The following is a 25,537-nucleotide window of genomic DNA, read 5'->3' on the forward strand; positions in this document are numbered from 1 at the left end:
AAAGACATATGCAGAGCATGCATGCTTGTAAAACCAAAACTGAAAAGGCTCAGTTTTATCAACACAACGGACATACAGTGGGAGTAGGGCAGATCTGTCAACCCAATTTTATTAAACACACAGAAATGTGGTTAAAAATGCCAAAATTCAGAAATAACAGATACTTTCTGTAGCATTTAAGAGTTTTGACAGTTTTAATTTATACCTGAGTGCTCAATTTGATCACGCAAATTTTGGTAAATTTTCAGATCTTCGCTTCAATCTTGAGATCTTCGTTTTTTCAGCGGTGATCTTCGCGTCTTCGATTTCTTCGGAAATACCCATAGAGAGGCTCGTAAGTGGTCCACATGACAGGAACTAGCATGAACTAGGTGTATTTGTAGTCCCATGGGATCTAGTCCATCACGGGTTTCTCCCCAGAAATATGTTGCCGGTACCCATTTTATTTAGACCTGGGTGAAGAGAGACAAAGTGGAGCATAGTTTTTGTCTAAGGAACAACACAGTAATCGTCTTAGGCAAGAGTCCTCCTGGGCTAGCATTGTCTAACAACAAGCCTTTGTAAATCGATTTTCCTATATTAATATATTCAATATTACTGTCGTCTGTGCGCCTGTCAAATGCACATCTTACCATGAAAACCCGTCGTGAATTCACTTTTAATAGACAAATAAATCAGAATACAGGCTTGCTTAAAGGTAAAATGTCTGCAAGTATTTATTAAAAGTATAGGAAATTATATTCGCTGTGATGTTTGAACGCTAATTGAATTCGACTCCCCTTCGTCTCACTCATCCTACTGCAATTATCCTTTTGTAAGTGCAAATGATTTCCCCTTGACATTTATTATAGAGCGGTTTTCATGCATTTGAGTGTCTTAAAAATAAAACCAAAGTAATTACTTTGACCAATCACAGAGCCGTAGTCTGAAACTGAACCAAAACAAACGCCAATTACTTTCGACACTCAATTGAAAACCGCTCTAATGACACTCGATGTTCCCAATAACATGAGAAATATTCAATCTACTTGTTTTGTTTTGGAGACTGAAGAAGCCAATTTTGTCTCGTCGGGGCTGTTATCCCGCGGTTTTTCTAATTAGGTATTATTTTTCGAAACAGCGGAATAAATGTCTCCCTCCTCTGGAAGAAGCTATTAAATTCACAAACACCGCCTTTTTACCACGTTGATATCAATCAACCCTCTCTCGTGTCAATTCAATACACCTTTCAAAATTATAGGGCATAGAATCTTAAGTTATAAGTTATGACAGGTCAAATTAGTTATTTTTAAAGGGAATCTCGGGTTTTGTCTTTGTCACTCCGTCCATTGGGGTTTCCTAAATTTTTCGCCATGGAATCAATGTTAGTCCATCTACATACAAAGAAAATTTTATGCGGATATGACTCTGCTTGCTTCCATACATCAAATGAGAATACATGCAGCTGTGTACATGAACAGGTGATTGATGAAACATCGCCAAAATTCTACCCAATTTTGTACGATACAAAATCGTACGAAATTGTGGAGAATTTTGGCGATGTTTCATGAGTAAATAGAGCTGAATTGGAGGTATAGAGATAAATCCTTGGCAAAAAAAAAAAACAGTACTAAATTTGGCGTTTGTTTAGCAACGAACTTCTCGCCTTGTTCTCTCATTTCCTCGCTCGCTGGCATGATCTAGAAAGGCCTAGGGACTCAGTAGCAGCACTGGTTTAGCGATGAAATAACAGTTTTAACTGTTATTAGCATTAAAAGGCTACTTTCTATGTTATCGTCAGTGATCGTATATTTATTCTGTAAGTGATGTTTCAGCCGCCTTTCAGCCAGCCAGCCAGTCAGTCAGTCAGTCAGTCAGTCAGTCAGTCAGTCAGTCAGTCAGTCAGTCAGTCAGTCAGTCAGTCAGCCAGCCAGTCAGTCAGCCAGTCAGTCAGTCAGTCATACAGTCACGAATCATAAGGAATGTTGATTTTCTCAACAGAGTTGATAAGGTTAATTGTTCACCGTAAAGAGACTCGAGAGTCAGTCAATCAATAAGGGAGAGTCAGTTAATAAGGTAGTTTGTCCACCATAAAAAGCCTTGAGTGTCAGTCAGTGAGTCAGTGGGTCAGCGAGTGAGTAAGTGAGTGAGTGAGTGAGTGAGTCAGTCAGTCAGTCAGTCAGTCAGTCAGTCAGTCAGTCAGTGAGTCTGAGTCAGTCAGTCAGTCAGTCAGTCAGTGAGTCAGTCAGTCAGTGAGTCAGTCAGTCAGTGAGTCAGTGAGTGAGTGAGTGAGTCAGTGAGTCAGTCAGTCAGTCAGTCAGTCAGTCAGTCAGTCATTCAGCCAGTAAGTCAGTTAGTCAGCCAGTCAGCTGGTGAGCCAGTCAGTCCGTCAGTCAGTCAATCAGTCAGTCAGTCAGTCATTCAGCCAGTAAGTCAGTGAGTTAGCCAGTCAGCTGGTGAACCAGTCAGTCCGTCAGTCAGTCAATCAGTCAGTCAGTCAGTCAGTCAGTCAGCCAGTCAGTGGCTAAGTGTGTCAGTCAGTTAGTGAGTCAGTCAATCAGTCGGTGAATCACGGAGTCAGTCAGTCAGTCAGTCAGTCAGTCAATCAGTCAGCCAGTCAGCCAGTCAGTCAGTCAGTCAGTCAGTCAGTCAGTCAGTCAGCCAGTCAGTGAGTAAGTGTGTCAGTCAGTCAGTGAGTCAGTCAATCAGTCGGTGAGTCACGGAGTCAGTCAGTCAGTCAGTCAGTCAGTGAGTCAGTCACAGGAGAGATAAGTTAGCATTTACAGATTCCAAGAATCAAAATAATATTAATAATCAAAAAGTTGGCTGACACTTAAATATACCATTATCTCAGTGAGGGATAAGAGATTGTCGTTCTGAAGCAATTTTGTTTGTAGTTTTCTGACAAAATCAATCTAAAATTGTGAATACATACCGTATCTCGTGAGCGAGATACTTATTTAGCTCCAAGAGAATGATCATTCTAATGAACTATTAAAGAAGAAAAAGCCTTTAAAAAGCTTTCAGCGACTTTTACATGAGACCACGACAGGAACATTTAATAGCCAATTTTTTTCAAGATCCAACCCATTTCCATCTTGCCTATCCGTATCCTTGTTAATAGTTTCAGTACACAAGTATATTAACCTTAAACAAAACTGTTGAAATATTATTTTTAGATTTACATTGGTGTAAGCATAACTTTTGGCTTTTCATGAATTTTTATTAAAAATAAAGACAACAGGAGCCTATGGCAAAGTCCCTTAAGGACGTTGCCTACTTATTATAAAGAAGTATTTTTGTGTTGTTTATGACTATGCGGGGAAAACAGATCTCAGCAAGGGCTTTTGAAATCCAAAAAGAAAATTGGGGGGAGCAGTGCATTTTTAGAGATGAATAAGCAACAATTATTCTAAAAAGCAGTAAAATACGAAGCAATGTATGGCGTTTTTTTTTTCTTTTCAAAATTGAAGCTTTATTATCTCCGAAAAATGAACGGTTACCCCTAATTTCCTTTTTGGATACCAAGAGAGCACTTGCTAAGTTCTGCTTTCTCTGCATAGTTTTAAACTGCGCAAAAATATCCCTGTATTAGTAGGCACCACCTATAGGAAACACGAGTATCTGGAGATGCGCAGAACGTATGAGCAGTAACAAAAGTAGGAACAGTTAACTCTGGTTTCTACAGGAGAAACAACGACTCAGACTACTTACTACTAATACTCCTCTTCGTCCTAGCTGTGAGATAAGGCCGCATGAAGCAACTGGGAACATAATTATTTTCCTTTGAATCGGATCCTTCATTGTTCACCACAGATTCCCCTCGACGTTTTGCAAGGTTCAAGTTCACCAACGTTTTTTCGGTATCCACCGATTCGTACACCTCACTGACACGATGACTTAAACGTCAGTGAAATGATTTTAGTGCTTTCAGTTTTGCACGCAAAATACATCGGTAAATGTAAATTGCCTCAAACATTCTTTTGGGCGATCGCTTGTTGCTATGCGGCCGACGGACGCGACATGTTCCATATAAAGCCAAATTGACCACGAATATTCCTTTTCAATTCTCAGTCATTCATGAAGAACTATGAAGAAAATCATCATAATTCTATCGTTGGGGACTTTAATTTTACTCTTGGTTTGTGTCAAAGTGTCCGGGAAGCCAGCTCTGAACGGTAAGCCTCAGAAATTTGCTACATTTTTTGCGGGAATTAATTCCGGCACGAAAGGATGAAATTTAAATTTTTTCTTCATAACTGCTGTACATATACAGTTGCTTGCTCTTTCTTAAGCAATTACAACATTTTCTAGAGGTTTGTCCAGGAGTACAGCCGGGTCCCTTTGATACTAAGTTAAAAGGGAAAAAACCTGCAAACGTTTTAAGATGAAGTTTTTGACATGTTTGGCTTTCGCGAGGTGTTTATGTGGATGCTGACACCACAATTTAGCTGCCGAAAGCGCCGTAAAATGTTTTAGTTGTGCACAAAATCAACGCGTTTAGGTTTTCGTGAATCCTTTACAGAACATTTAGGGAAACTATGCAGCAGGTAACATAGAAAGCTTCAGTGATATTGGAGGGAAAATAGCATTCATGATGCCGTTCAAATGAAGGTCGCCATTTTTATTTTGGTTGTGCAACCAGATTTTGTAAAGGGTGACCAAGCAACGAGTGCAGTAGACGATAAACTTAAAATGTCAGTTGTCGTAATTGTGATTTCAAAGGACTAGGCGATAGATTAACACCTACGTCCTCGAGAGACACGAATAAGTTACGTGCTATCGAAAAATGTCTATACTGTACTAGGTGAAGGGTGAATTTCCAAAAAAATAATCTAAAATCTTTCCTGGAAAGCCTAGCCTTCCACGCAGTCGTTTTTAGGGGAATCGTGTCACCTCCTCCCCCACGAGTCCCCTAAAAACGACTGCGTAGGAGGCTATGGAAAGCCAGGCGGAACAACGTCTTCAATTCACAGAGCCAATCAAATCAGGACGGAGTCAGTTTAGATTTTAAGGACATTTCACACTTTTTGCACTTTCAATTTACATTATTCCTCGTTTCAGTAATCTAAAAGAGTAATTTGCATCATTATTTTCATCTTAGCACCATTGCTGATCTGCTTTAATATGGGTCTTAGACTCTTTTGCATTTCATCCCTTGACTTCTGTTTTTGTATGTCATAAATTTTTTAAATAAAAATAAATAAAAAATAAAACGTACTTGAACTCATACTTAGACCGTGGTCTGTAGTTTTTCGTCTTTAAATATGAATTAGGATTCATTTTAACACTAGGCCTAAGCGAAAACGGGACTTCACAAAAAACAGGACCCCAAGCTGTTATTAGTCAAATGGCATCCCAAATAAGACGCAAGTTGGATGCGAAAAGGAGTCCATACGAGTACTTTACGTTCATTACAAGCCGAGTTCAGTAGTTAGATTGGTTCGATTCCCGTATTCCCGTCATATGTGGGTTGAATTTGTTGTTAGATTTCTCCGGGTGCTCCGGTTTTCCCCTCTTCTCAAAAATCAACATTTTCAAATTGCAATTCGATCCGGAGAGTGTCCCAAGTAACTGCCCTTCGCTAAATACATTGACACTGCAGTGATTGGTTGTGTTTCAGAATATACGGTATACTGCATGATAATGCCATTTGTGTAGAAAGCCCGCCCCCTCCCTCCACCCCACATACCCAATAGGGGTGGAGGAGTGTACAAAGGTGCAGTTGTGTTGCCACACTAAGTAATAACTTTACTTTTCTTTCTCCCAAAGAGGAAAACAGAAACTTATGCGAAGATGAATCAGACAAAGCTGAGTGCATTAAAGAAGTAGAGGAAGTTAAAAGAAGTCTACAGAATGAAGAACAACAACAAGGTATGTGGGAAATAACTGCTTCGTTTTCTATATGTAAGTGATAAGTAAACTGGATAACGTTTAGGGAGATTATAGATGCCCCTAATTATGACCTAAATGAGGCGTTTTTGGATTGTTTAGTACCTCGACGAGATCATCTCGTCGTAACAAAGATAAAATGCTGAAAACTTACAAAATCATTGCAATTAACCCCAATCCACCCTTAAAGGTTTGGAACCAGTCTGCCTATGTTACATGATCAACAGTAGGAGACCAAACTTGGTTTCGCCCTTCATGAATGAAACTGTTTCGTACAACATTTTTCGCGTTGATTCATGAGAAGTAGAACGCAATTGAGCCGGCACACAACACCGCACTCTCAGCGGACATACCTCGCAATTTGATTGCACACAGTCAGTGTTGCAACATTCGTCCCCTGTAAATGTTTGTGCGCATCCTTACTGCGCACGTACTTCATCAACCTTGTGCTCGTGCTTATGCGTTTCAGTAGCTTACGCAGTCGTATGTCAGCTAGTCTTTGATCTTGGCCTGTACCACGTTAGAGAGGCGTGGAGGCCAAATCGTCAGCTCTGCGCTGTCTCTCTCCGCCCAAGTATATCAATGGAAACCAGAGAACCGTCAAAGAAACATATTAAAATACCTAAGGGTCATCTAGTGATACACTAGATTACACCACACTCAGTGATACACTAGTGTATCCTGTGATACACTACATTACCCAGGGATGGCGCAGTGGTGAGAGCACTCGCCTCCAACCAATGTGGCCCGGGTTCGATTCCCAGACTCGGCGTCATATGTGGGTTGAGTTTGGTGTTGGTTCTCGTCCTTACTCTAAGAGGTTTTTCTCCGGGTTCTCCGGTTCCCCCCTCTCCTCAAAAACCAACATTTCTTAATTCCAATTCGATCTCGAAAGTGTTCCCAATTAGTGCTCTGTGCTAAATACATTGACAGTTAAATAAAGTGATCTATCCAACTACTAGTATTCCATTCATGTGAAAAACGTAATGCTCTAAATTGCCTCATACTGTAGATGTTTTTGCACCAAGGAAGCTCTTCGACGGCTGCTTAGGCAGCGAGCTGCAACTTGGACCCGTAAAATCTGGTCCAGTTTAACAACAATCTTTGACTTTCTTACCCTGTCTTCTACAAACAGTTCTATTTTGTGGCCCTGCTTAAGACAGTCACAGAATTGCCGTGCGTTTCAACTGCAACATTTTTACGTTATTTTTCCTTTTGCCGTGAGTGGTCTCTGCATTACCGTGTGGTGTTTTCTTACACAAGAACGCTGCTCTACATGTCCAGTCTTCACCCAGTTGTTTAAATGTGGTAACTCTGCGATGGAATAGCTTTCAATGTAGGAGGAGAAGTAATACTCCTATAGGTACCTCATGTTACAGAAATGGGCCTAAGCTCTGGCCTTGCGGGCCACTTTTAAGACAAATCGTAGTGAAATCAATACCCGGGTCAAGAAAACATAGTGAAAACCATGCCCTAGTGGGCAGGACTTCTCCGTTACGACTACCCCCCCCCCCCCCCCAGGGCTGGTTCTTGCCTGTCTCTGTACGGCTCTCTCCCAGACCCTCACGACCAATTCGTTTCGGTGACGTAACTGAGGCAACTGAGGCGAAATGAAAGACAGAGAGAGGCCTAGGAACTAGGCAAGGCTGGTTCAACGCGTTGGACTGGACGCGGGCTTCACTTTTAACACTTGCGTACTACAACAGACGTGTTCAGAGAAAATCTGGGTACAATTTTCTACTCTTTTCACCCACTGAGAATTATTGTTTTATGACATCATCTTGCTTAATCTAACAGAATTGGCTGGATGCAATTTGAACAAGCTAAGTGGTGTTTGGAAAACATTTGTTTCGTCCTAAATTGTTGTTCGGCCATATTAAAGTGCATATGAAGCGAAAATTGACCTCTATTTTCCTTGCTGAAATTTGAAAATTGATTATATAAGAAACATTCTAACTGTGAAATAAATCGGTTTTTTGCACGGGATCACATCTTAAAAAGCGCGTAAAGTAGAGCATTTTTGGAGAATTTTCTAGGCAATAGCCTGGGTTCTAGTCGAAGGTCGTGACGTCATTGATGTGTATCAGTGCGAAGCGCCTCAACCATTTGCAAGAAAATACGAGTAATTTGACTCAACAATTGCGGTAATGAGTATGGCTGAAAGTGACCTGGAGTATTCGTCTACTTCATCTGAGTACGATATCGAGTCTTCGGAAGGTGTGGAGGAAGACAGAGAAATCGTAACAGACCAAATAACACCGTACGAAGGGGAACCGTTTGCAAGTGGAAATTGACAATCCCATGCGCTGCAGGAAGGTGAAAGACCGCTTTGCCCCCTCTAGTTCCATGGCCCCACTGCTACCTGTTTCATTTGCCTGTAATATAAAAGAAAATGTGAAAAGAAAGACACAGCAGTTTTTAATTGTCTGAATTTATTGTTAGTGTTATATATTCTCAACTCATAATTATTGTCAGAAATTGTCTTTTTTGTTATAGACCTTTCCAAACAGAGTGATCATGAATTATTAACTTATGCCCCATTTACTAATCCTCGGTTTCCTCATATTTGTCAAATATAATAGTTGTTGTTGTTAATACATGTAATTGCTGCTGAGATGGTATGTTGAATTACTGTGGTAATTGAATTAATGATAATTTATTAAGGTGGTTTTTTTTTGGCTCCAAACTAATCTAACTTGTATTAATGCCGGGTCCATTTCATTAGCAATCATGTGCGGATTAATGACAAAAGAAGAAAGTGGCTATTCATCAGTACTGACTGAGGCTCTGAAAAGAAGTAAAATAAATACCAACTCACTTAAAACAATTACACCTCCGGAGAGTAGGATGTTTTAAAGCCTTTACACAGAATGTGAAAAAGCTTTAAACCATGTTCATTCCTTGCTAAAAACATACAAAAATCAAATGTACATAAAACAGGATAAAATTTACCTGTAGAAGCTCAAAATGGACAATCTTCATAATTGTGGCACAGAACATGGTGTAGGCACCATATTTCGCACTGTGCCCCATGGAATCAAATCGCCCATCGCCACTCCAAACCACATCTCTTGTTGTCTTTAGCTGGTTTATAAGGGCTGCTCTGTAGATCTCCCAGTGATGCAAAATGACTGGGAACAGAAACTTCTTCTGGTGCACAAAGTAAGTGCGGGTGGTATATGCACAGAGCCCCATATGTCGAAACACTAAGAGGACTTTGCTGATGGATGCACCAGCAAGGAGCACAGCAAAACTTAGAAGGATGTTTCCGGCCGGGTACCTCCCCAGGACTGGGTGATATGGCTGGCTCTTCCAGGTAAAAGGATTTCCCAAGCAATGCTTGCAGTGCTGGATAACAGTGACCATGGTTCCATTTTGCTTCATCTCCACCTTCGGGTTAGTTGACTTGCATCGGAAACAGAACATGGAGAACAGGCTGAGCAGCATACTATAGAAAACAAGGAACTTTGGCTCATTTTCCAAAGGCGTGTTCTTCTCGACCCTTTGATAACAAGATATAAAGATAAATTGGAGGATTAGTAACTTCATATATTTTAATTTATAATAATAATAAAAATTATAAATGCATTGAACAAGCATTTAATTAATGTATATATTGACAAATGTAGGTAGGTCCACACTACAAAGGGAAAAACAAGTTATGTGAGAATTATGACCCATACATGAACTTACAGTAATGCATATCCTGAGACAAGAGACTGATAACCACTTTCATTGGTTTCCTACCTCACTTTGCTTTCTTTGTCATCTTCTTTCTCACTGTTGGAATTAGCATCCTCCTCTAGCGATGCCCAGTTGGGATCAGCTTCATCTGCATCCTCTTCTGTCTCAGTTGAGAACAAAACTTCTTCACTGGATTGCTGATTTTTGAGTCCATTGCTCTTTTCTGAGACTTCATCTTCCTCATCGCCTTCTTGATCAGAACTCTCAGTACTGTCATTCACAGTGTTGGCCTACATTAAATATAATGAATGGGAACATACAGTACAGTAAGATATCCATTATAAAACTCAACAAAGATCCTCCAAATATCAAACTACAAGCTTCAACCAAATGAACATCATAAACTGAACAAACACAATACTCTTGGTAATTGGTGTAAAATGTTAGTGTGACATGGTATATTCTGAGAGAAATTAGTTTTCGAAAACTGAAAAATTCACATGGCTGTGAGGCAAGAATTGCCCCCCAAGCCATATACATTCCTTGTAAAATCTTGACACTAAAATGTTTAAAGAAAATTGAAGCTTCTACGCTCAGATTTTCAGGACATGCTACGTGTGCCTGGCTCTTTCAACTTCTGAAGACCACTCTATTTCATTACAATGGTAGTTTTGTTGTTTACCTTATGCAATGTGCAAAATACCGTATGTAAACAAAGATTCACCCTTAGGCTCACAAAAGACGAAGAATTTTTATTAGATATAGGAACAGTTACATCATAAGCCTTATTAAAAAATAATCAACACCAGGAAGAGAAAATTTAAGGGATAAAGAATTGTTGTTAGACTTGGTAACACCTGCTCGCTACTACACTCACATGTTTGAGTTGATCCTTGAGCTCCCGGTTCCGTTTCCTAAGGTAACAATTTTCCTTTTGAAATCGTCTAAGGCTTTTGGACAAGCGAGAACACTTATCACACGAAGGTGGACTAGGAGGCCTTTCCGCACCGACAGGAGTTTCGATGACACATTGCGGCGTCGGCTCCTGATTTTCTGTCAAAAGTACACCTTCCTGGCTTTGTGTCGGATCACTGCAATCAAGACCCTCTTGATCGATAGCTGCCTCTGGTGACGTTATTGAAGCTGAGGTGGATGGCGCTGCATTTAAAAGCTCTCTCATTGTCTAAATTAAAAGATTAGTCACAACAGTAAGTCTGAATTAGGGGATCGTGTCATTGTCTCACTGGAAACCGCATTGAATTGAGCGATATTCCTACAAATCAACATTACATTCTACACTCACCATCCTTCGTTCTCGATCGGTCAAAACCGGTCGCTCTTGTTGCTCTATTGCCGCATCTATTGTTGGAACTGAGCCTTTTTTGATATGACGGTTTTTGGATACATTCTCACTTGCGTCTATCAAATCAATTCTTCTCGTAAAGCAATCTGGAGTGAAGTGAACGGAGCAAAGCACCGAAGTCTTTGTAGGCCGAAAGTCAGCGCGGTGTCGACGCACAAACTTAAGCCACTGGTTTCTCAAACCCTCGTCCGTCGGGAACAGATGCATCGAAACACCTGGTGTTGCATTTGTGTTGTTACAACTCACTCCTCCTGGCCTGCCAGCCGCACAATACTTTCCCGGGAGACGTTTTCTCCGCTTTTCCGCCATGTTGTCCATCGAAATGTGACACACCAATGACGTCACAAAGGAATTTTGGCCGCGCGGGAAAAGTCTGAAATTTTTGTGTCCGAAGTGCATTTTAAAGCCGCGAAAAAAGGCAGATTCATCTCGCGCACAAGCCAAACACAATTGAAAATCAAACAAGGGGTTTATAAGCTACGTAAAAACCTAACAAAAAATAGTAGTGAAAATTCGCTTCATATGCACTTTAAGGCTTTTTTCACTGGCTTTGCAAGTGTCAAATTAAGTTGAAAAAGTGAGTTTTCAAAAAAACTTTTAGGGGTAAAACTCAAGGCGAAATAACAATTAAGTTCCTTCTTTAATATTGATAAAAGATTTATGATAAGACAATTGTATATCAGGTATTTTTCGAAAACGCGAATCCTAGCAACGGAGAGACTCGCTGAAAACCTTTGTAACAATTTCGTATAATTGAATTTTAATGGTCTTTAAAACAACTACCTGCTTTTTGTGAGGATGCGGTTTTCTACATAAATACTTTACCCGTCTTGTCCACCGCAATTATTTTTACAATATAATTTGTATGACTTACTTTAGTTTTGTTTAATTTTAAGGGGGCTTTTTGGTTTACATAAGAATTTTTCTTTACAAAGACAATGTGTACATTGTAAAATATTCAAGTTTTTCGATGATAAGTTTTGATCCGCTTGGTTCTTTTGTCGAGAATGAAAGAAGATCATGTTCAGGATGACAGACGGAGAGATTGTGACTTAATAATATTTAGGACATATGTTTGAGTGTTAAGCACAGTTCTTTACTCAGCTGGGTAAAGAACCACCTTCACATTGTGTGTTGGCACAGTGACTTGAATAGTAAACGTGTACCCTAGTTTCTGTTTTCCCTCCATTTTGTTTTCCCGCTCCTTGAAAAACACTTGATCCTACCGATGTCGCATTTTAATTAACATTAACATCCGGCGCTATTTTCCCAGTAATTGACCATTTAAACAATGGAAGAACCGATCAGATAATTTGTTGTCATCCATTGCCTCATGTGAACCTGATCTGTTGTTCTCGAATCTGTTGAGAAAGCCACTCCAGTCCCTCGTAAAGTCCTTTTCCTTTCAGCGCGCACGTGGCTTGTATAAACCAACTTCTCCCCTTCAAACCGTGCAACCCTAATTTTTCACTCAATTCCGAGGTTGTCATCGCGTCGGGCAAGTCCTGTTTATTTGCAAAGATCAAAAGAACAGCCTCTTGTAATTCGTCCTCGGCAAGTAGTTTGAACAACTCATTTTTGGCCTCCGCGACACGGCTTCTGTCACTGCTATCCACAACGAAAATAAGTCCCTGGGTTTCTTGGTAATAAAGTCGCCACAAAACACGAATTTTGTCCTGTCCGCCGATGTCCCACACAGTAAAGCTGATGTTTTTGTATTCGACAGTCTCCACGTTAAATCCTATTGTTGGAATCGTGGTCACCGGTTCATCCAATTTGAGTTGGTATAAAATTGTTGTTTTTCCCGCGGCGTCTAAGCCCACCATTAAAATACGCACTTCTTCTTTGCCGAAGAGGCGTCTGAACAGCCTGGTGAGTGTGTTCCCCATGGCTTGGCTTATTCACTGCCTTGCTGCTACTTTCTGTTAAGCCAACTACGCATAACACTCACGTCTTAAGTGAACTGTGTGCTAATTAATATTTCATGGTCAACCTGCAAGGACACGAAGAGCGCATGCGTGCGATGACGTACCTGACATCGAGTTCGCTAATTATGTCATCAACTTCGCAAATTTTGGAGTTTTGTTTGCGGGAGGAAATTGTTCAAATGTTTACGGATTAATATTGCAAACAAGTGATGTCGTTTCCTTTCCGAGGCCATGGGGGGCGTATGAAGATATTGAGCGTAAATGCTTCCTTCTCCCCGGAAATTCGCGTGCTTGCTTGGAAAAGAAACGCAATTTGTCGTTGATTAGGTGATTATAATCTTTATTGAGGACACCAACTGTCTTCACTAGAAGTGTTTAAAATAGGGTCCTCTTAAAGACTAAATCGATAACCTAAGATAAAAACTAAGAAGTACATTGGAAACCATATGGAAATTTTTTTAAAAAATAGAAAGCACCGGAAGGCTGTCTTAAATGGGATGCAATAACCTCTATTTAACACTAACGGCTAATCACTTATTTTAACTTTTTTATTAAAGAACAATAACTACGAAAACTAACTATATACGACGAGAAACTTCTTTTTATTAATTCTAATATTTTGATTGGCAGGAGATTCAATAGAGAATTGTGACGTCGTAAGTGTCAACTCCTTTATTGATTCTTTGCTGAGCACAAAAATACACACACCCGATTTGCCGGGTTATACATCAGTCAATTCCATTAATGAGCATCCCTCCCGGGCATTAGTGGGACATTTTTCCAAACTGTCGCTTCGTTTAAATGATCAGAAAAGACTATAAATTTGTGATAGAGCGGTTTTCAATCGAATGTCGTAAAACCAAAACCAAAACCAAAGTAATTTCTCTGGCCAATCACAACAGATGTAAACAGCACAATCAGCCAATCAGAATTCGAAGCAAATACATGTAACCTGCGTCAAGCGCGGGAAAACGCGTGCGTCCAAAGTACGATTACTTTTGGTTTGGCTTCCCATTGGTTGAGAAAATGGCGCGAACTTTATCAACCAATCATAGAGTCTAGTAAAGCAAAACCAAAGCAAACGCGAAATTACCTTCGACACTCAATTGAAAACCGCTCTAGACTACATCTAAGTGTGGGACATAAATGCATGGTAGATATACAAAACGAACAGCCCCAGGAGCAATAAAGAGAGAAAGGTCTTATTCGAGACTCAGTTTGAATTAGGCCCGCCGTGGTGGCATTTGCCAGAAATACTAATATCCGGGGATTTGCCTCGTTGGGATGGACGCTACTGGAAATGACTGCTGCATTATATTTTGCTGTGCTGTAATATGATTAATATGGCGGGTAACCTTGTAACTCAACTAGATGATATTACTGCTCTGGTCGAAAAAAGGCTCGATAGCTTTCATTTGATACTCAAACTTGAGGATTTAATCTACACACTCACAAGTAAAAACAAACTTGTACGGCATAATAAACAGCACCACAGGAAAGTACTGCTTAGTAGCTTTCATTTGAATGGTCACACTTTAGGATTTTATACACAGACCCAAAAACAGAACCACCTTGTACAGCATAATAAACAGCACCACAGGAAAGTACTGCTCAGTAGCTTTCATTTGAATGGTCACAGTTGAGTATTTTGTCCTCAGACTCAAAGTTAGAACCACCTTGTACAGCATAATAAACAGCACCATAAGAAAGTACTGTTCCCAAGGACTAATGTAACCATTTAAATGAAGGATGCAGATTATGATGAATGACTGTAATATATGATTATGATTCTGTTTAGGCAACTTTTCTCTCGGTGTGATTTTGAAGGTAGCTTTCGTGTGGTACTGTGTGTTATGTTGCGTAATATGGTTCTAAATTTGAGCCTTTGGGTAAAATCAAAATGTGAGCCATTCAAATGAATACTGAAAAGGTTACTGCTGTGCGTTTTACAATATTTGTCAAAAAGAAATTTGGAACTGATCTACAGTACAGTTTATTTAATCTCGATGAACTCTTGAACGGTGCCAATGCCGCTTACGGTAGCGGGAAATTTTTTACAAATGTTATTGTTGGCCGCTTTTTAAAGTGAAAGGGTTTATAAATGCAATTCCTTCTAGTTTTTGTTTTCACAGTATTGTTACCGTTACTGAACGTCCTTGCATAAGCAGGAGCAGTTAGTCGGGTGCGACGAAGAAAAACCCCGATGAAAACTCGACGCAAAAGAAGTTTTCAACTCCTAGTCTTTTATGAAAACTTTTTGACGCCTTTTTTTTTTTTGCCGGCTGTTTTCTTCGTCCCGTGCCAACTAACAGCCCCTGGATCGCCGAGAATGATTTTTGACTGCATGTTCAGTGAAAATTCTAATAAACGCTTTCTTCTTTTTATTCTTCTGTGTTTTATTGCAGATAGATCCCCCGAGTCAAATGCAGAACACGATGGAGACTCGATGGAAGAATTCTTAGCAAAGCTAAGTCAAGCACGCAGAGAATCGGAAGAAAACAGAAAATATTGGGAACAAGAATTGCGTTCAATGAACAAATGGGAAAAGTATGGCCTGGGTTAAGAAGAGACTAAAAAGAGACTAACTACTTCAAATAAAATAACTTAATAATGTACAGTGATTTATCGGCTGAAGTTAGAGCGGTTTTGAATTGAGCCGTCGAAATTAATTTCGCGTTTTCTTTGTTTGATTAAAAACGCTCTGTGATTGGTTAGCAAAACCCGCCCCACTTTCTCAACCAATGAGAAGCAAGACCAAACTAAACCAATCGTGCCTTGCTCGCACGCATTTTCCCGCGCTTGGCGCCGGTTGCATATATTTGCTTCGTGTTCTGATTGGTTCATTGCGCTGTTTTCGTGTACTCTGATTGGGTACTGCTTGGTTTCACGACACTCAATTGAAAACCGCTCTATAACATTTGGTTAAAAAAAAAATTAAAATAAAAAATAAAACAAAGACAGTTGAATACGATAACTCGAACAAGGGGAACACCAAACTGACCGAATAACGAAACACTTTCCCTGCTTCACTCACAACACAATATAACACCGGTGACGTTACGTACTTATGCTCCCCGTGCGTCCCTCTAGAGTGGAACAAGCATTTCGGAAACTTTCATTTTCGCCCGAAGAAAATTTTCATATGTGGGACGTCGTTTAATACAACCACTCCGTTAAAGCATTTTTTAGTAACGCTTTCGAAAGCCAGACGTCTCAAATGCACCAACGCAAACCTAAACATAACAGTCCAGTTTTGTTAAATGTTAGTATGCTACTGTACTGTAACTATTCGTGAGTGCCGTTGGCTACAGTTAGTCAGAATGAAAATGGATTGCAACTTGAAAAGGTTTGGCCAGCTTTTTCAATTTCTGCCGTTGTGTCATGCAAAAGATCGATATAAACTATTTAAAAGGTTCGTTTCTTCAGGACTTGACTAAAATCTTCTTGGTTGTATATAAGCATTCTACTCACGACGAAGGGTTTCTATAAATTATGTTAGAATAATTTTGACAAAATATCATGAGCTAAATTTCCGTGATGTACGCGGGTCAGTGGCTGGATTTCCATTGAAGTTCTTTGTGTCGTCACGCAACGTGACAACGGAAAGAAGGGCTGCTCGGTCGGCACTATCTGTGATAGAATGAATCAGGAAACTTGCTTTTGAGTTTTGTAGGAAGTGCAAGTTAACCGGGGGCGAGTTTTCGAGATTCTACTCAGTGTGTAGCTTTAGTTATTTATTTGAGTAATAAAACTGAACTATATTTTAGTCTAACGTGAGATACTTTTTTTAAGGTAAAAAGGTTGAGAAAGTAGCGCAAGTCGTTCAATGCCTTTTTCTTCTTCACAGTAGTAAAGGGTATGGTTGAGGGAAAGTTCGTACCGCCATCAACCCTCCGCGCCCTCCCCTCCCATTCCCGAGCTCCGTCCTCTCTCTCGCTAGCAGTATGATACTATCTCTCAGAAGTTCCGAACGAGAAGAGAATCCCTTGGAGGGGACAGGACGATGGGACCTTTGGTTGAAAGGGCGCGCGCATAGGGAAAACAGAAGCTCCAAAAGGCTTCCCCACCCCTCCCCCACTAAACCAAAATCAGAGCATCGCGTGACAAGGTAATAAATTCGTGACAACAAGACAAGTATTGCAACCGCTATCCTCTGTCGGGCCCGAACATTTATATAATGAGAAACGAAAGCAGATGATTTGCAATGAGGCGTTATTCCTCGTGCAACGGTAAATTAAGTGGAAGAAGCTTCCTGAATGTTTATAAATGGCTGTTGGTGATTCCAAAAGGACTTCAAAACAACTCTCCTTTGTTACATCTGCGCGAAGGTGTAGTCCATGAATGATGAATTTACTTTTGGGATCGTCGCAAGTTCGCTGCAGAACAAAGGGACTAGCCAAAGAAAATCCTACCATCGTTTGATACGGTACATAAGTCTGACCTAACAGCTACCTGGCATGATCATGATCAGTTTAATTCAACCCAGCAAGTCGATTCTGTTTTGCTTTTTCTTTTCCTGTAACCACTGTTTCTTACACTCTTGATAAGCCTTGAAATAGTCTCTGCACTTGCTATTGTCGTAATTGTTGTCAGCCAAACACTTATACGAGGCGTCCATTGCCCCAGAACACGAATACCCATCGAAAAATCTGTGGGCATTGGGGTCCATTCCTGGGGTATGGCCTTTTGGAGGACCGTTTGGTCGACTCATCTTCTAATTGCTTGGTCGTTGTTGAGGCGATTGCAACATTGGATTGAAAATTGACACAGGTTCTGATCACAAAACGGCTTCTTCTGGTTCAGTAAGGTAGGAGAGCCAAGAAATTATAAAATCAGCTTTGCTCAACCATCCTGTGAACGCGATCAAATCTCTTTGAGATTGCGTGACTGGGCGTGACTATATATGTGACGAATTTCAGACAGCTGTAATAATGAACAGCGGATACAACTACAAGAGTATGTGCTCTATCCAGTCTTGTTTCCCGCCAAAAAATTAAAATGCGACGACTTCGCGGATGTGTTGCAGATTTCAACTCGTAAACGTTGTTTTAGCTTTCTTTTCCTCGATGATTGATCGGAAATTCTTAGATCGTTGATAAAAGACTTCGAAGCCAACCATGGTCCTTCTGAACAGCGGGAAGAGAAAGAAAGGAGACGGTGAACAAAGCGATGACAACGATTCTCGTTCGCGTTCGCGGTGAGGAAGCCATCTTGGATTCTGTTCAATATGATCAGAGTATTATTTGTAAAATAAGTTTGGAGTTAAAAACAAACAGTACCACAGACAAGATTGATCACACTTTAACTAAGATATCACCTACTGATTCACATTATCTGTCATTTAGTGAAAGAGTTTGTAATTTAGCTTAATTAAAAGTACATGTTTTCATGGATATGAGTTTCAAGAAAACTGTGTGCTTTAATTTCAAACGTTTTTCACAGGCCTGATGAAGGTGCCTCAACTGAAGCAAGAGTCAACAGGATTCAATCGAATGATGTACTAGACGTGAAGTATGGCTTTGATCGCTACAAAGATTCAGTTGACAGGCTAGGTTGGCTGATCAACATGCATCCAGTAAGCCGAACCTTCCAATGTTACATTCTTTCAGCTTTTATGGCAAGATTGCTGTGCAGCCCTATGCGTTAATTATGTATGCATTTTGTGATTCAAACTCTCTTCACCCTTGCTGTTTTTGGAAGAGAGTTTCATGTACATGTAGTATGACAGTGGTAAATATACAATTTAAGGGCCTCTTCATATATAGGCCCAGTAACCAGGCTGGCCGGGTAGGCGAGACAAAATTTGTCTTCTGTTCATATGAGTAATTTAATCCCGGTTACCAAGATGAAAAATGTCCAAAAGGCTCCGAAAATACCCGTGGAACCACGCTCCAACTTGTCAGCGACCTTACTAGCCATGCACAGTTGAAAATATTTTTCCCGAGACAGTCCCAGTATCTGGGCTGGAGTGTTCATATGGGGAAAATTTCCAGCTCGGTTACCAAGATCTCGGTAACTGGGCCAGCCCGCCTTCTCTTATGAACACATCCAAATTTTTGTAAACAAAAGAGTGGTGAGGCAAGATCTCAGAAACTGAGCCAGTCCGGTCGACCAGGCTCATGTGAAGAGGCCCTAAGTATGGGACTGTGTGGAAACCTTGCCAGCTATTCCATTTCTTCAAAGAAAAAGAACGCATGTACTGGAAATTTTTAATTTATTGGGATCAAATGTTGTGATCTCCATTATCACTGGCTTCTGACTGGTTAGTGTAAACCACTGTTCATAACCTCCTCCTCCCTTAAATATCATGCCCAAATATCTGGCAATTACCCAAAAGGATTTTTGGTTTTGACACCCCAACTCTCTTGAAAATATTCAATTTTGTCATCACACTTTCCAGTAAAAGTTTGGCTTTGGAAATCCCCATTCCCCTTGGTAATTCCAGTGATATCCTATGTGGGTTATAGATATTTTCTGGAACCTCACAATTCAAGTTCAATGTAAGTATTCAGTTTGCATCTGCTTGCAAGTAATTTGGTTTACCCAGGGCTTAAAATTCTGAAGGCTAAATTTTTACTTAAGAGTAACATATAATCTTCCAAAGAGTAAAAAGAATAATTAAACCCCTTGAAATCTACTCAAAAGTTAGAACCAGCTTACACAAATCAGTGCTTTGCCCCAGGACTGAAAGCTATTTTCTCGATTTTCTATTAGACGGAGATAATTGATGATGACAAGAAGTTGATCAGTGCTGTGGACCTGTACTTTACTCAGGATGACGGAGGGCGTTTCAGGGTAAGCACTAAAAATAATCATTACAATCAAAGTCCAAATTTAGTGCTGGTTACTAGCTATCTTACTTTAAATGGGTAGGTCCAAAATTTGTACAAAGTGGTGCATAAGCCCCCTCTTCAATGAGATACAATACAGAACTTGTACCAGATCTGTACCATGGTGTACAAAATATAAGCGTGTACTGTTGCAACAAATTCAGGCACTACCATCTGTAACTATGCTGAAGCTGACGTTCTGGCCTGAATTTGATGCAGAGGGGTTCCACATTTAAGCTAAAGGTCAGGGGCACCTGACGGATCGTTTCGGTAAGTTATCTGTTTGGAAGGCCCTTAAACCCCTACAGTTTTCTCAAGGGAATTTTCACCTTGAACGTTTGTGATATGGGAAATTTAAGGCCTAGTGTTTTCGGATTGATAAAAATGTTTCGGGTACCCAGAAGAGGTCAGCAAAGATTTTCGGAAAGGAAATAAGACCCAAGGTTTTCGGGAAATGAACAAAGATGCCCTAGTAATTTCGAAAAGACTCAAGTTCCCCTACAGTAACCACAGATAAAAATATTATAGCACGGCCTAAAATGAACCTACAGAGCTTTAAAGGAACTCCTGATAGCTTAAAATCAAAAACAGCGTTTCAGAGGATCTGAGAGAAAACTGTCATTGGGTGCCTCTGAAAGGTCTATAGGGTACATTTTTGTACCAGATCCAAATTGGTCTGGTTAATGAAATATAGAAACATAGCCAAAAAACACTTCCAAGTAGATAGATGAGTCCATGTAACAGATTAGTTATTCGTTAAACAATGAATGTTTTAGTACTGTTATTCTTTTAAACTGTCTTTCAGGTACCTTTGCCTTACAAGCCTTATTTCTTCATCCTTGCAAAGAAAGTAAGTTTGTCCTTGGTCTGTATACTTATGCCCAGGGAGTTGTTTGGTTTAAGTTTATGATGAGATTTACTTGGAAAATGAGCCTTGATTCATATTATTGACAGCAGCAACTGATTTCTTTCCTAACAGGATACTGATCGTGAAGTGGCAACTTTCCTGAACAGAAAGTTTGGTGGATTGATAGCAAGTATTGAAACGGTTGCCAAGGAAGACCTAGATTTGGTAAGCTGAAAACTCTTTGGTCACTGTATTCAATACCTTTACATGTATGTTCAAACCTCAAACTGGCAGCTGAATGTTCTCACTGATTCCTGTAAGTGTACATTTTTATAATGTAGGTTTTTAAACTTAAGTGTTACATATTATTGATGATAAGATTATTTCTTGTTTTATACATATTCATATTGAGGGAAGAGATTATTTTCAATTTAATCAAATTTGTGGAGGTCAAAGGGGGGATACTATTTTCCTTTTACTGGGAAAGGTGGAATACAACATTGGCAGGCAAGTGTCTACTATAACAATAACTTACAACGAACTGATGTCCTAACTGTCTGCAGAAATTGTGTGTGAGCCTAAAAAATATTGAGGAGCACTATCTGGAGATCTTTTACCCTAATGTTATGAATGATTGCTAAACCGGGCTGTTGTGACTTTTTGATGCCTTAAAAGAAAACTTTGTAAAAACTTGATATTGAATTTATGCTTTTCAGAGCACCCACTGACAAGTTTCATTTGATTAATAGATTTCGCTTCTGGTTGCCTTATTTAAAAGCGCGTGCGCGCATTGACTAATTTGTAACTTTTGAAATTGATGGCGCGGTGTTTCTATCGCGCGCGCAAAAAAACAGAGTTGGATTTTGGATTGAAGCTCGGTGGTTGCATGGATCTATGGAGGGTTTTATTTGGACTTTCGGGAAATTTTAGGGCTGAGACTTTACTGAACTCTACAGATGTACGTTTAGGAAATCGCCTGAACACGGGCCCTTAACACTGCATTCTGCATTTGGTTTTTGACAATGCTCTGCAATAAACCCCTGCCATTTTTTACCATTTTGTTATTTCATTTGACAGAACATGAATATGGCATTTGAGAGGAGTTATCTAGTCCAGGAAATACATGTACATGTAGTGGACATTCTAATTTTGTTGTCTTGTAGAACAATCACCTTGTTGGGCTAAAAAGGAACTACATCAAATTGTCATTTCACACTGTGAATGATTTGATGAAAGTAAAGAGGTATGAATATTAGAATAAAAGTGTTCTTGACTTCCTTGCATGCAAATGTTCTCATTTTACGTATTTGGTGTTGTTTAACGAGGGCAACACTTAACAGTCTGTTACAACTGACAAACCCGTGGCCCTCAGATTCTAGATTGAATTAGAATTTGGAAATGTTGGGTTTTGAGGAGAGGGGAAAACTGGAGAACCCAGAGAAATACCTCTCAGGGCAAAGACAAGAACCAACAACAAACTCAACCCACCTATGACGCTGAGTCGTATGACCCTGGAATTGAACCCGGGCCACATTGGTGGGAGGCGAGTGCTCTCACCACTGTGCCATCCCTGCTCCTGCATTATTCATAGAAAGTTAAAACCTTGTTTTTGAAATAATTACTGGCATAGTTCTGAGTCACTTCTGTTTGAAATCAAATGGCTGCCTTAAGCACATGTCTGTAGCTGCCTAATGTGGTGATATACCTCGTGAAGATTACACTTTTCTTGTTTTGTCTCAAGGGATATCATGCCAGCTGTTCGAAAGAATAAAGAACAGGCCAAGTCAAGTGCAGCTTACAACATTGTGATGGGTGCTGACATGAATGAAGAAGAAGTTATCGCCACTAACAGAAGGAATGCTGATCAAATGTCAAATGTTATTGACATCAGGTAACACCCACCATTTTAATGCAGTTAGATAATAACAATGATTATTATGACTTAGTCTGCAGAACAGGTGTTTTGTGTTTTTCAGGCGAGTGGAGGCAAGTGTGCAGCGAGGGCAAAGCACGAACCACATGACAATGGGAGGGGTGCGTGACTTGCGCTTGCCTCCACTTGCCTGAAAAAAGCAAGATAACAATGCCTGTTCTGCAGGTTAATTATGACTGTTTTAACTAAGTCATTGCGTATGAGATAAATATCTTTTGGGGCCAGTGATTCATCTATATGAGCTCAGTGATTTCAAGCACTATAATGCTCAGCCGTAGCAACAAGCAAGCCTGATCTTGCCTCTTACTAATCTTGTTCTGGTATTTTGATTCCCTTCCTTCTTCCTACTTTCTCCTTCTGGTTTTACCATTCTAGTCTTGTATAAAATTATCTGTGTCTATGGGTTCTTGGATTGGGTCTTGTGGCTAGGTTGCAGAATATTAGGTTGTAATTGGATTTGCCACCTGTAGGAGCAGTGTTCAATCAAGGGCTGTGTGGATACTTACAGAGAAATTCCCCTGTATGTTCCTTGCCCACAAACTCCACTGAGAGATCCAGACATTTCAATAAAATCAATGTTAAGGTTGTAATGCATGAAACAGGGATAAATTAACTGTATTTATTTTTGACCTAGAACAAGTCTAAGTAAAATAATGTTTCATTATTAATAGTATAAGTACAGAGTGAGCAGGGGATTGTTGAGGAAGAAAATAAAAGTCATGTTTGTTTTGTGACCCCAAACAAGCAAGGAATAGGGGCCAGTGTTATCCTGTATCAGTGTTAACCTTTCCATGATCTAATACTGTTGTTTATAGGGAATATGATGTCCCATACCACGTCAGAGTAGCTATAGATCTTAAAATTTTTGTGGTAAGTAAAAACACCCACCTTTTTTTAACACTTGCATTTCATTGCATTTTTCAAGAGAAAGTTTATTAATAATTATTTATTTAACAAGTGTTTCTGTCATGTCAGGGCCACTGGTACAATGTTAAGGTACGTGGTGGAATACACGCTGAGTTAGCCAGAAGAGACGACCTCCTGGATAGGCCAGTAAGTGAATGCTAAACTTATTCAGTTTATACTGACTCAGGTCTTAACTGTTCTTATCTTATCACAGTTTAATAAGATTAAGTATTAGTTAGGGGTTTACTTACTAAATAGCGAGGCTCAATTAATTCCACATTTTGAGACTGGATTATTTCATAGTCATTGGAAGGTGTTTAGCCTAGGAATATCAAGGGCATGGGGGTGGGGGTAAAGCATTTTGGAATTTCCAAAAGTAAGGGTTGGGAGGGGGGGGGGAATATTGATATCACCTGTGGTAGGGTGATATTTTCTGGAATCACCCAATTTATTTATTGATTAATATTAATAATCCTTTCAGGACCCTGTTGTACTGGCATTTGATATTGAGACTACAAAGCTGCCACTCAAGTTCCCAGACTCCAGTACAGACTCCATCATGATGATTTCTTACATGATTGATGGCCAGGTATGTTTCATAGGATAGGTTCATAGGATGGCCGATGACTATTAAGGGAGTGTTAATTATTATCAGCAGCAGTGTGGGGGGCAGGGGGGGGGGGAGGGTGCTGGTGAATGGGAAAACCCAGTGTAAAAGAACTTTTTGTCCCCCCCTCCCCTGGACCATATAGGAAAACTTTCTTTGCCCCCCCCCCCCCCCCTCTCCCTGTTAACTGATAATGGAAATATTATTGTAAGGTCATATTTTAATTTTCTTGTTTTCCTTCCTTTGAAGGGCTACTTAATCATTAACAGAGAGATAGTATCAGAGGACATTGAAGACTTTGAATACACACCAAAACCTGAGTATGAAGGACAATTCACAGTTATAAATGAACCAGACGAGGTATGAAAATGCAGGGTTTTCTAATCTCTTAAAAGGACTTTAAATCACGGCTAATTTGTCCTTGCTTTTTTTTTTTCATTTTGCAGGCAAGCCTCCTGAACAGATTCTTTGAGCACATTCTAGAGGTTAAACCAAACATCTTCGTAACTTACAATGGAGATTCCTTTGATTGGTACGGATGGCCTTTCAAAGATAAAACTCATGGAATGCGAGATGACACGAGGAAGATTGTTATTGTTAAAGTGATCCAGATTTTCACTAATTATTTCAGAGAAGATGGCAAAGACTGTTGAATTAGTTTCAAAGGGAGTGGGGTCAAGTGATAAATTAATCATTTAGCAGATCTGATAAATGAATTAATAAATAGACAACTTAATCAGGTAAATTAGCTCAAGCTTTAATGGCTTTGGGGGTGAATTTTGTCTGATGTTGGCTTCTGTTGAAAATCCTGTTTGAACTCCTCAAACTGTGGTCTTGATTTTTTTTAACCTGCCTCTACACTATGTCCTGGTTGATTTGTTTTTGTTGTCCTTCTCTTATTAGGCCATTTGTCGAGGCCCGTGCAGCTCATCATGGTGTTAGCATGTATGAGGAAATTGGTGAGTAAATTATTGTAAAAATTTCTAACAGTTCCAAAAAAACTAAAAACAAAAACAAAAAAACAAAACAACGAAAAAAACAGTACTCAAACACTATCACAAATTAGTGGTAATGCCTTCTATTGGGAACACTATAACTGAGGACTTAGAGGTTTGAAGGGCCTATTGTCAAACTTGTGATCATTTCTTACATGTAACCTCCAATTTATTACCGAAACTTGCCCTGGTGTTTTCCATGTTCAGATGTCATTTTGGAGGAAATGTTCATAGAACCCCACCCTCACCCATTCTTGTTTACCTGGTAGTTAATTGGCGTATTTTCCAGGATTTGTTGCTGATGCTCAGGGAGAATACAAAAGCAGGCCTTCAATCCACATGGATGCCTTCCGATGGGTGAAAAGAGACAGCTACCTTCCGGTTGGAAGTCAAAACTTGAAGGCTACCACTAAGGTAAGTATTTGAATGACAAGGTAGGCATATGGAAGATTGTGGATGCAACTCCTACTATTAAATGTCCTTTAACATCTGTAAATGACAAATCTTGAGTAACTTCAGGCTAAACAGAGGTTGCTCTGGCTTGCCATGAAATCATTCTATCCTTAACCTCAA

General features: G+C 39.8%; 3 protein-coding genes and 1 pseudogene across 5 annotated transcripts in view; 2 read left to right on the plus strand and 2 right to left on the minus strand.

The window, feature by feature from the left end:
• Positions 1 to 3,516: 3,516 nt before the first annotated feature.
• On the plus strand, positions 3,517 to 16,618 carry LOC146449294 (uncharacterized). 2 transcript variants are annotated; one of them, XM_085101142.1, is made up of 4 exons: positions 3,522 to 4,157; positions 5,752 to 5,853; positions 13,477 to 13,502; positions 15,252 to 16,618. In XM_085101142.1, exons 1-4 carry the CDS (start codon positions 4,070 to 4,072, stop codon positions 15,306 to 15,308), a joined length of 273 nt encoding a protein of 90 aa, XP_084957268.1. In that variant the 5' UTR covers positions 3,522 to 4,069; the 3' UTR covers positions 15,309 to 16,618. The 2 variants fall into 2 exon arrangements, with proteins under 2 accessions (XP_084957267.1, XP_084957268.1); XM_085101141.1 differs by lacking the exon at positions 13,477 to 13,502 and having other exon boundaries at positions 3,517 to 4,157.
• LOC146449295 (uncharacterized) lies at positions 8,058 to 11,446 on the minus strand. Its single transcript, XM_085101876.1, has 5 exons — positions 10,859 to 11,446; positions 10,433 to 10,738; positions 9,619 to 9,845; positions 8,824 to 9,373; positions 8,058 to 8,246 (listed from the first exon to the last, which is right to left on the minus strand). Exons 1-5 carry the CDS (start codon positions 11,315 to 11,317, stop codon positions 8,058 to 8,060), a joined length of 1,731 nt encoding a protein of 576 aa, XP_084958002.1. The 5' UTR covers positions 11,318 to 11,446.
• LOC146449296 (ADP-ribosylation factor 1 pseudogene) lies at positions 12,037 to 13,436 on the minus strand (annotated as a pseudogene).
• A 99-nt stretch (positions 16,619 to 16,717) lies between the features above and the next one.
• LOC146449297 (DNA polymerase epsilon catalytic subunit A-like) overlaps positions 16,718 to 25,537 on the plus strand; it is a 44,439-nt gene continuing 35,619 nt past the window's right edge. For both annotated transcript variants that reach the window (XM_085101109.1, XM_085101110.1), the window contains exons 1-14: positions 16,718 to 18,043; positions 18,289 to 18,421; positions 19,561 to 19,641; positions 20,482 to 20,526; positions 20,656 to 20,748; positions 21,687 to 21,766; positions 22,265 to 22,414; positions 23,272 to 23,326; positions 23,432 to 23,509; positions 23,844 to 23,951; positions 24,219 to 24,329; positions 24,416 to 24,501; positions 24,873 to 24,928; positions 25,254 to 25,378. In XM_085101109.1, the coding sequence (XP_084957235.1) occupies positions 17,964 to 18,043; positions 18,289 to 18,421; positions 19,561 to 19,641; positions 20,482 to 20,526; positions 20,656 to 20,748; positions 21,687 to 21,766; positions 22,265 to 22,414; positions 23,272 to 23,326; positions 23,432 to 23,509; positions 23,844 to 23,951; positions 24,219 to 24,329; positions 24,416 to 24,501; positions 24,873 to 24,928; positions 25,254 to 25,378 (1,281 nt within the window). In that variant the 5' untranslated portion in view covers positions 16,718 to 17,963. The remainder of the gene's footprint in view (positions 18,044 to 18,288; positions 18,422 to 19,560; positions 19,642 to 20,481; positions 20,527 to 20,655; positions 20,749 to 21,686; positions 21,767 to 22,264; positions 22,415 to 23,271; positions 23,327 to 23,431; positions 23,510 to 23,843; positions 23,952 to 24,218; positions 24,330 to 24,415; positions 24,502 to 24,872; positions 24,929 to 25,253; positions 25,379 to 25,537) is intronic.

The sequence above is a fragment of the Pavona decussata genome, unplaced genomic scaffold (assembly GCF_977016875.1).
Source record: "Pavona decussata unplaced genomic scaffold, jaPavDecu1.1 SCAFFOLD_602, whole genome shotgun sequence".
Taxonomy (NCBI): domain Eukaryota; kingdom Metazoa; phylum Cnidaria; class Anthozoa; order Scleractinia; family Agariciidae; genus Pavona; species Pavona decussata.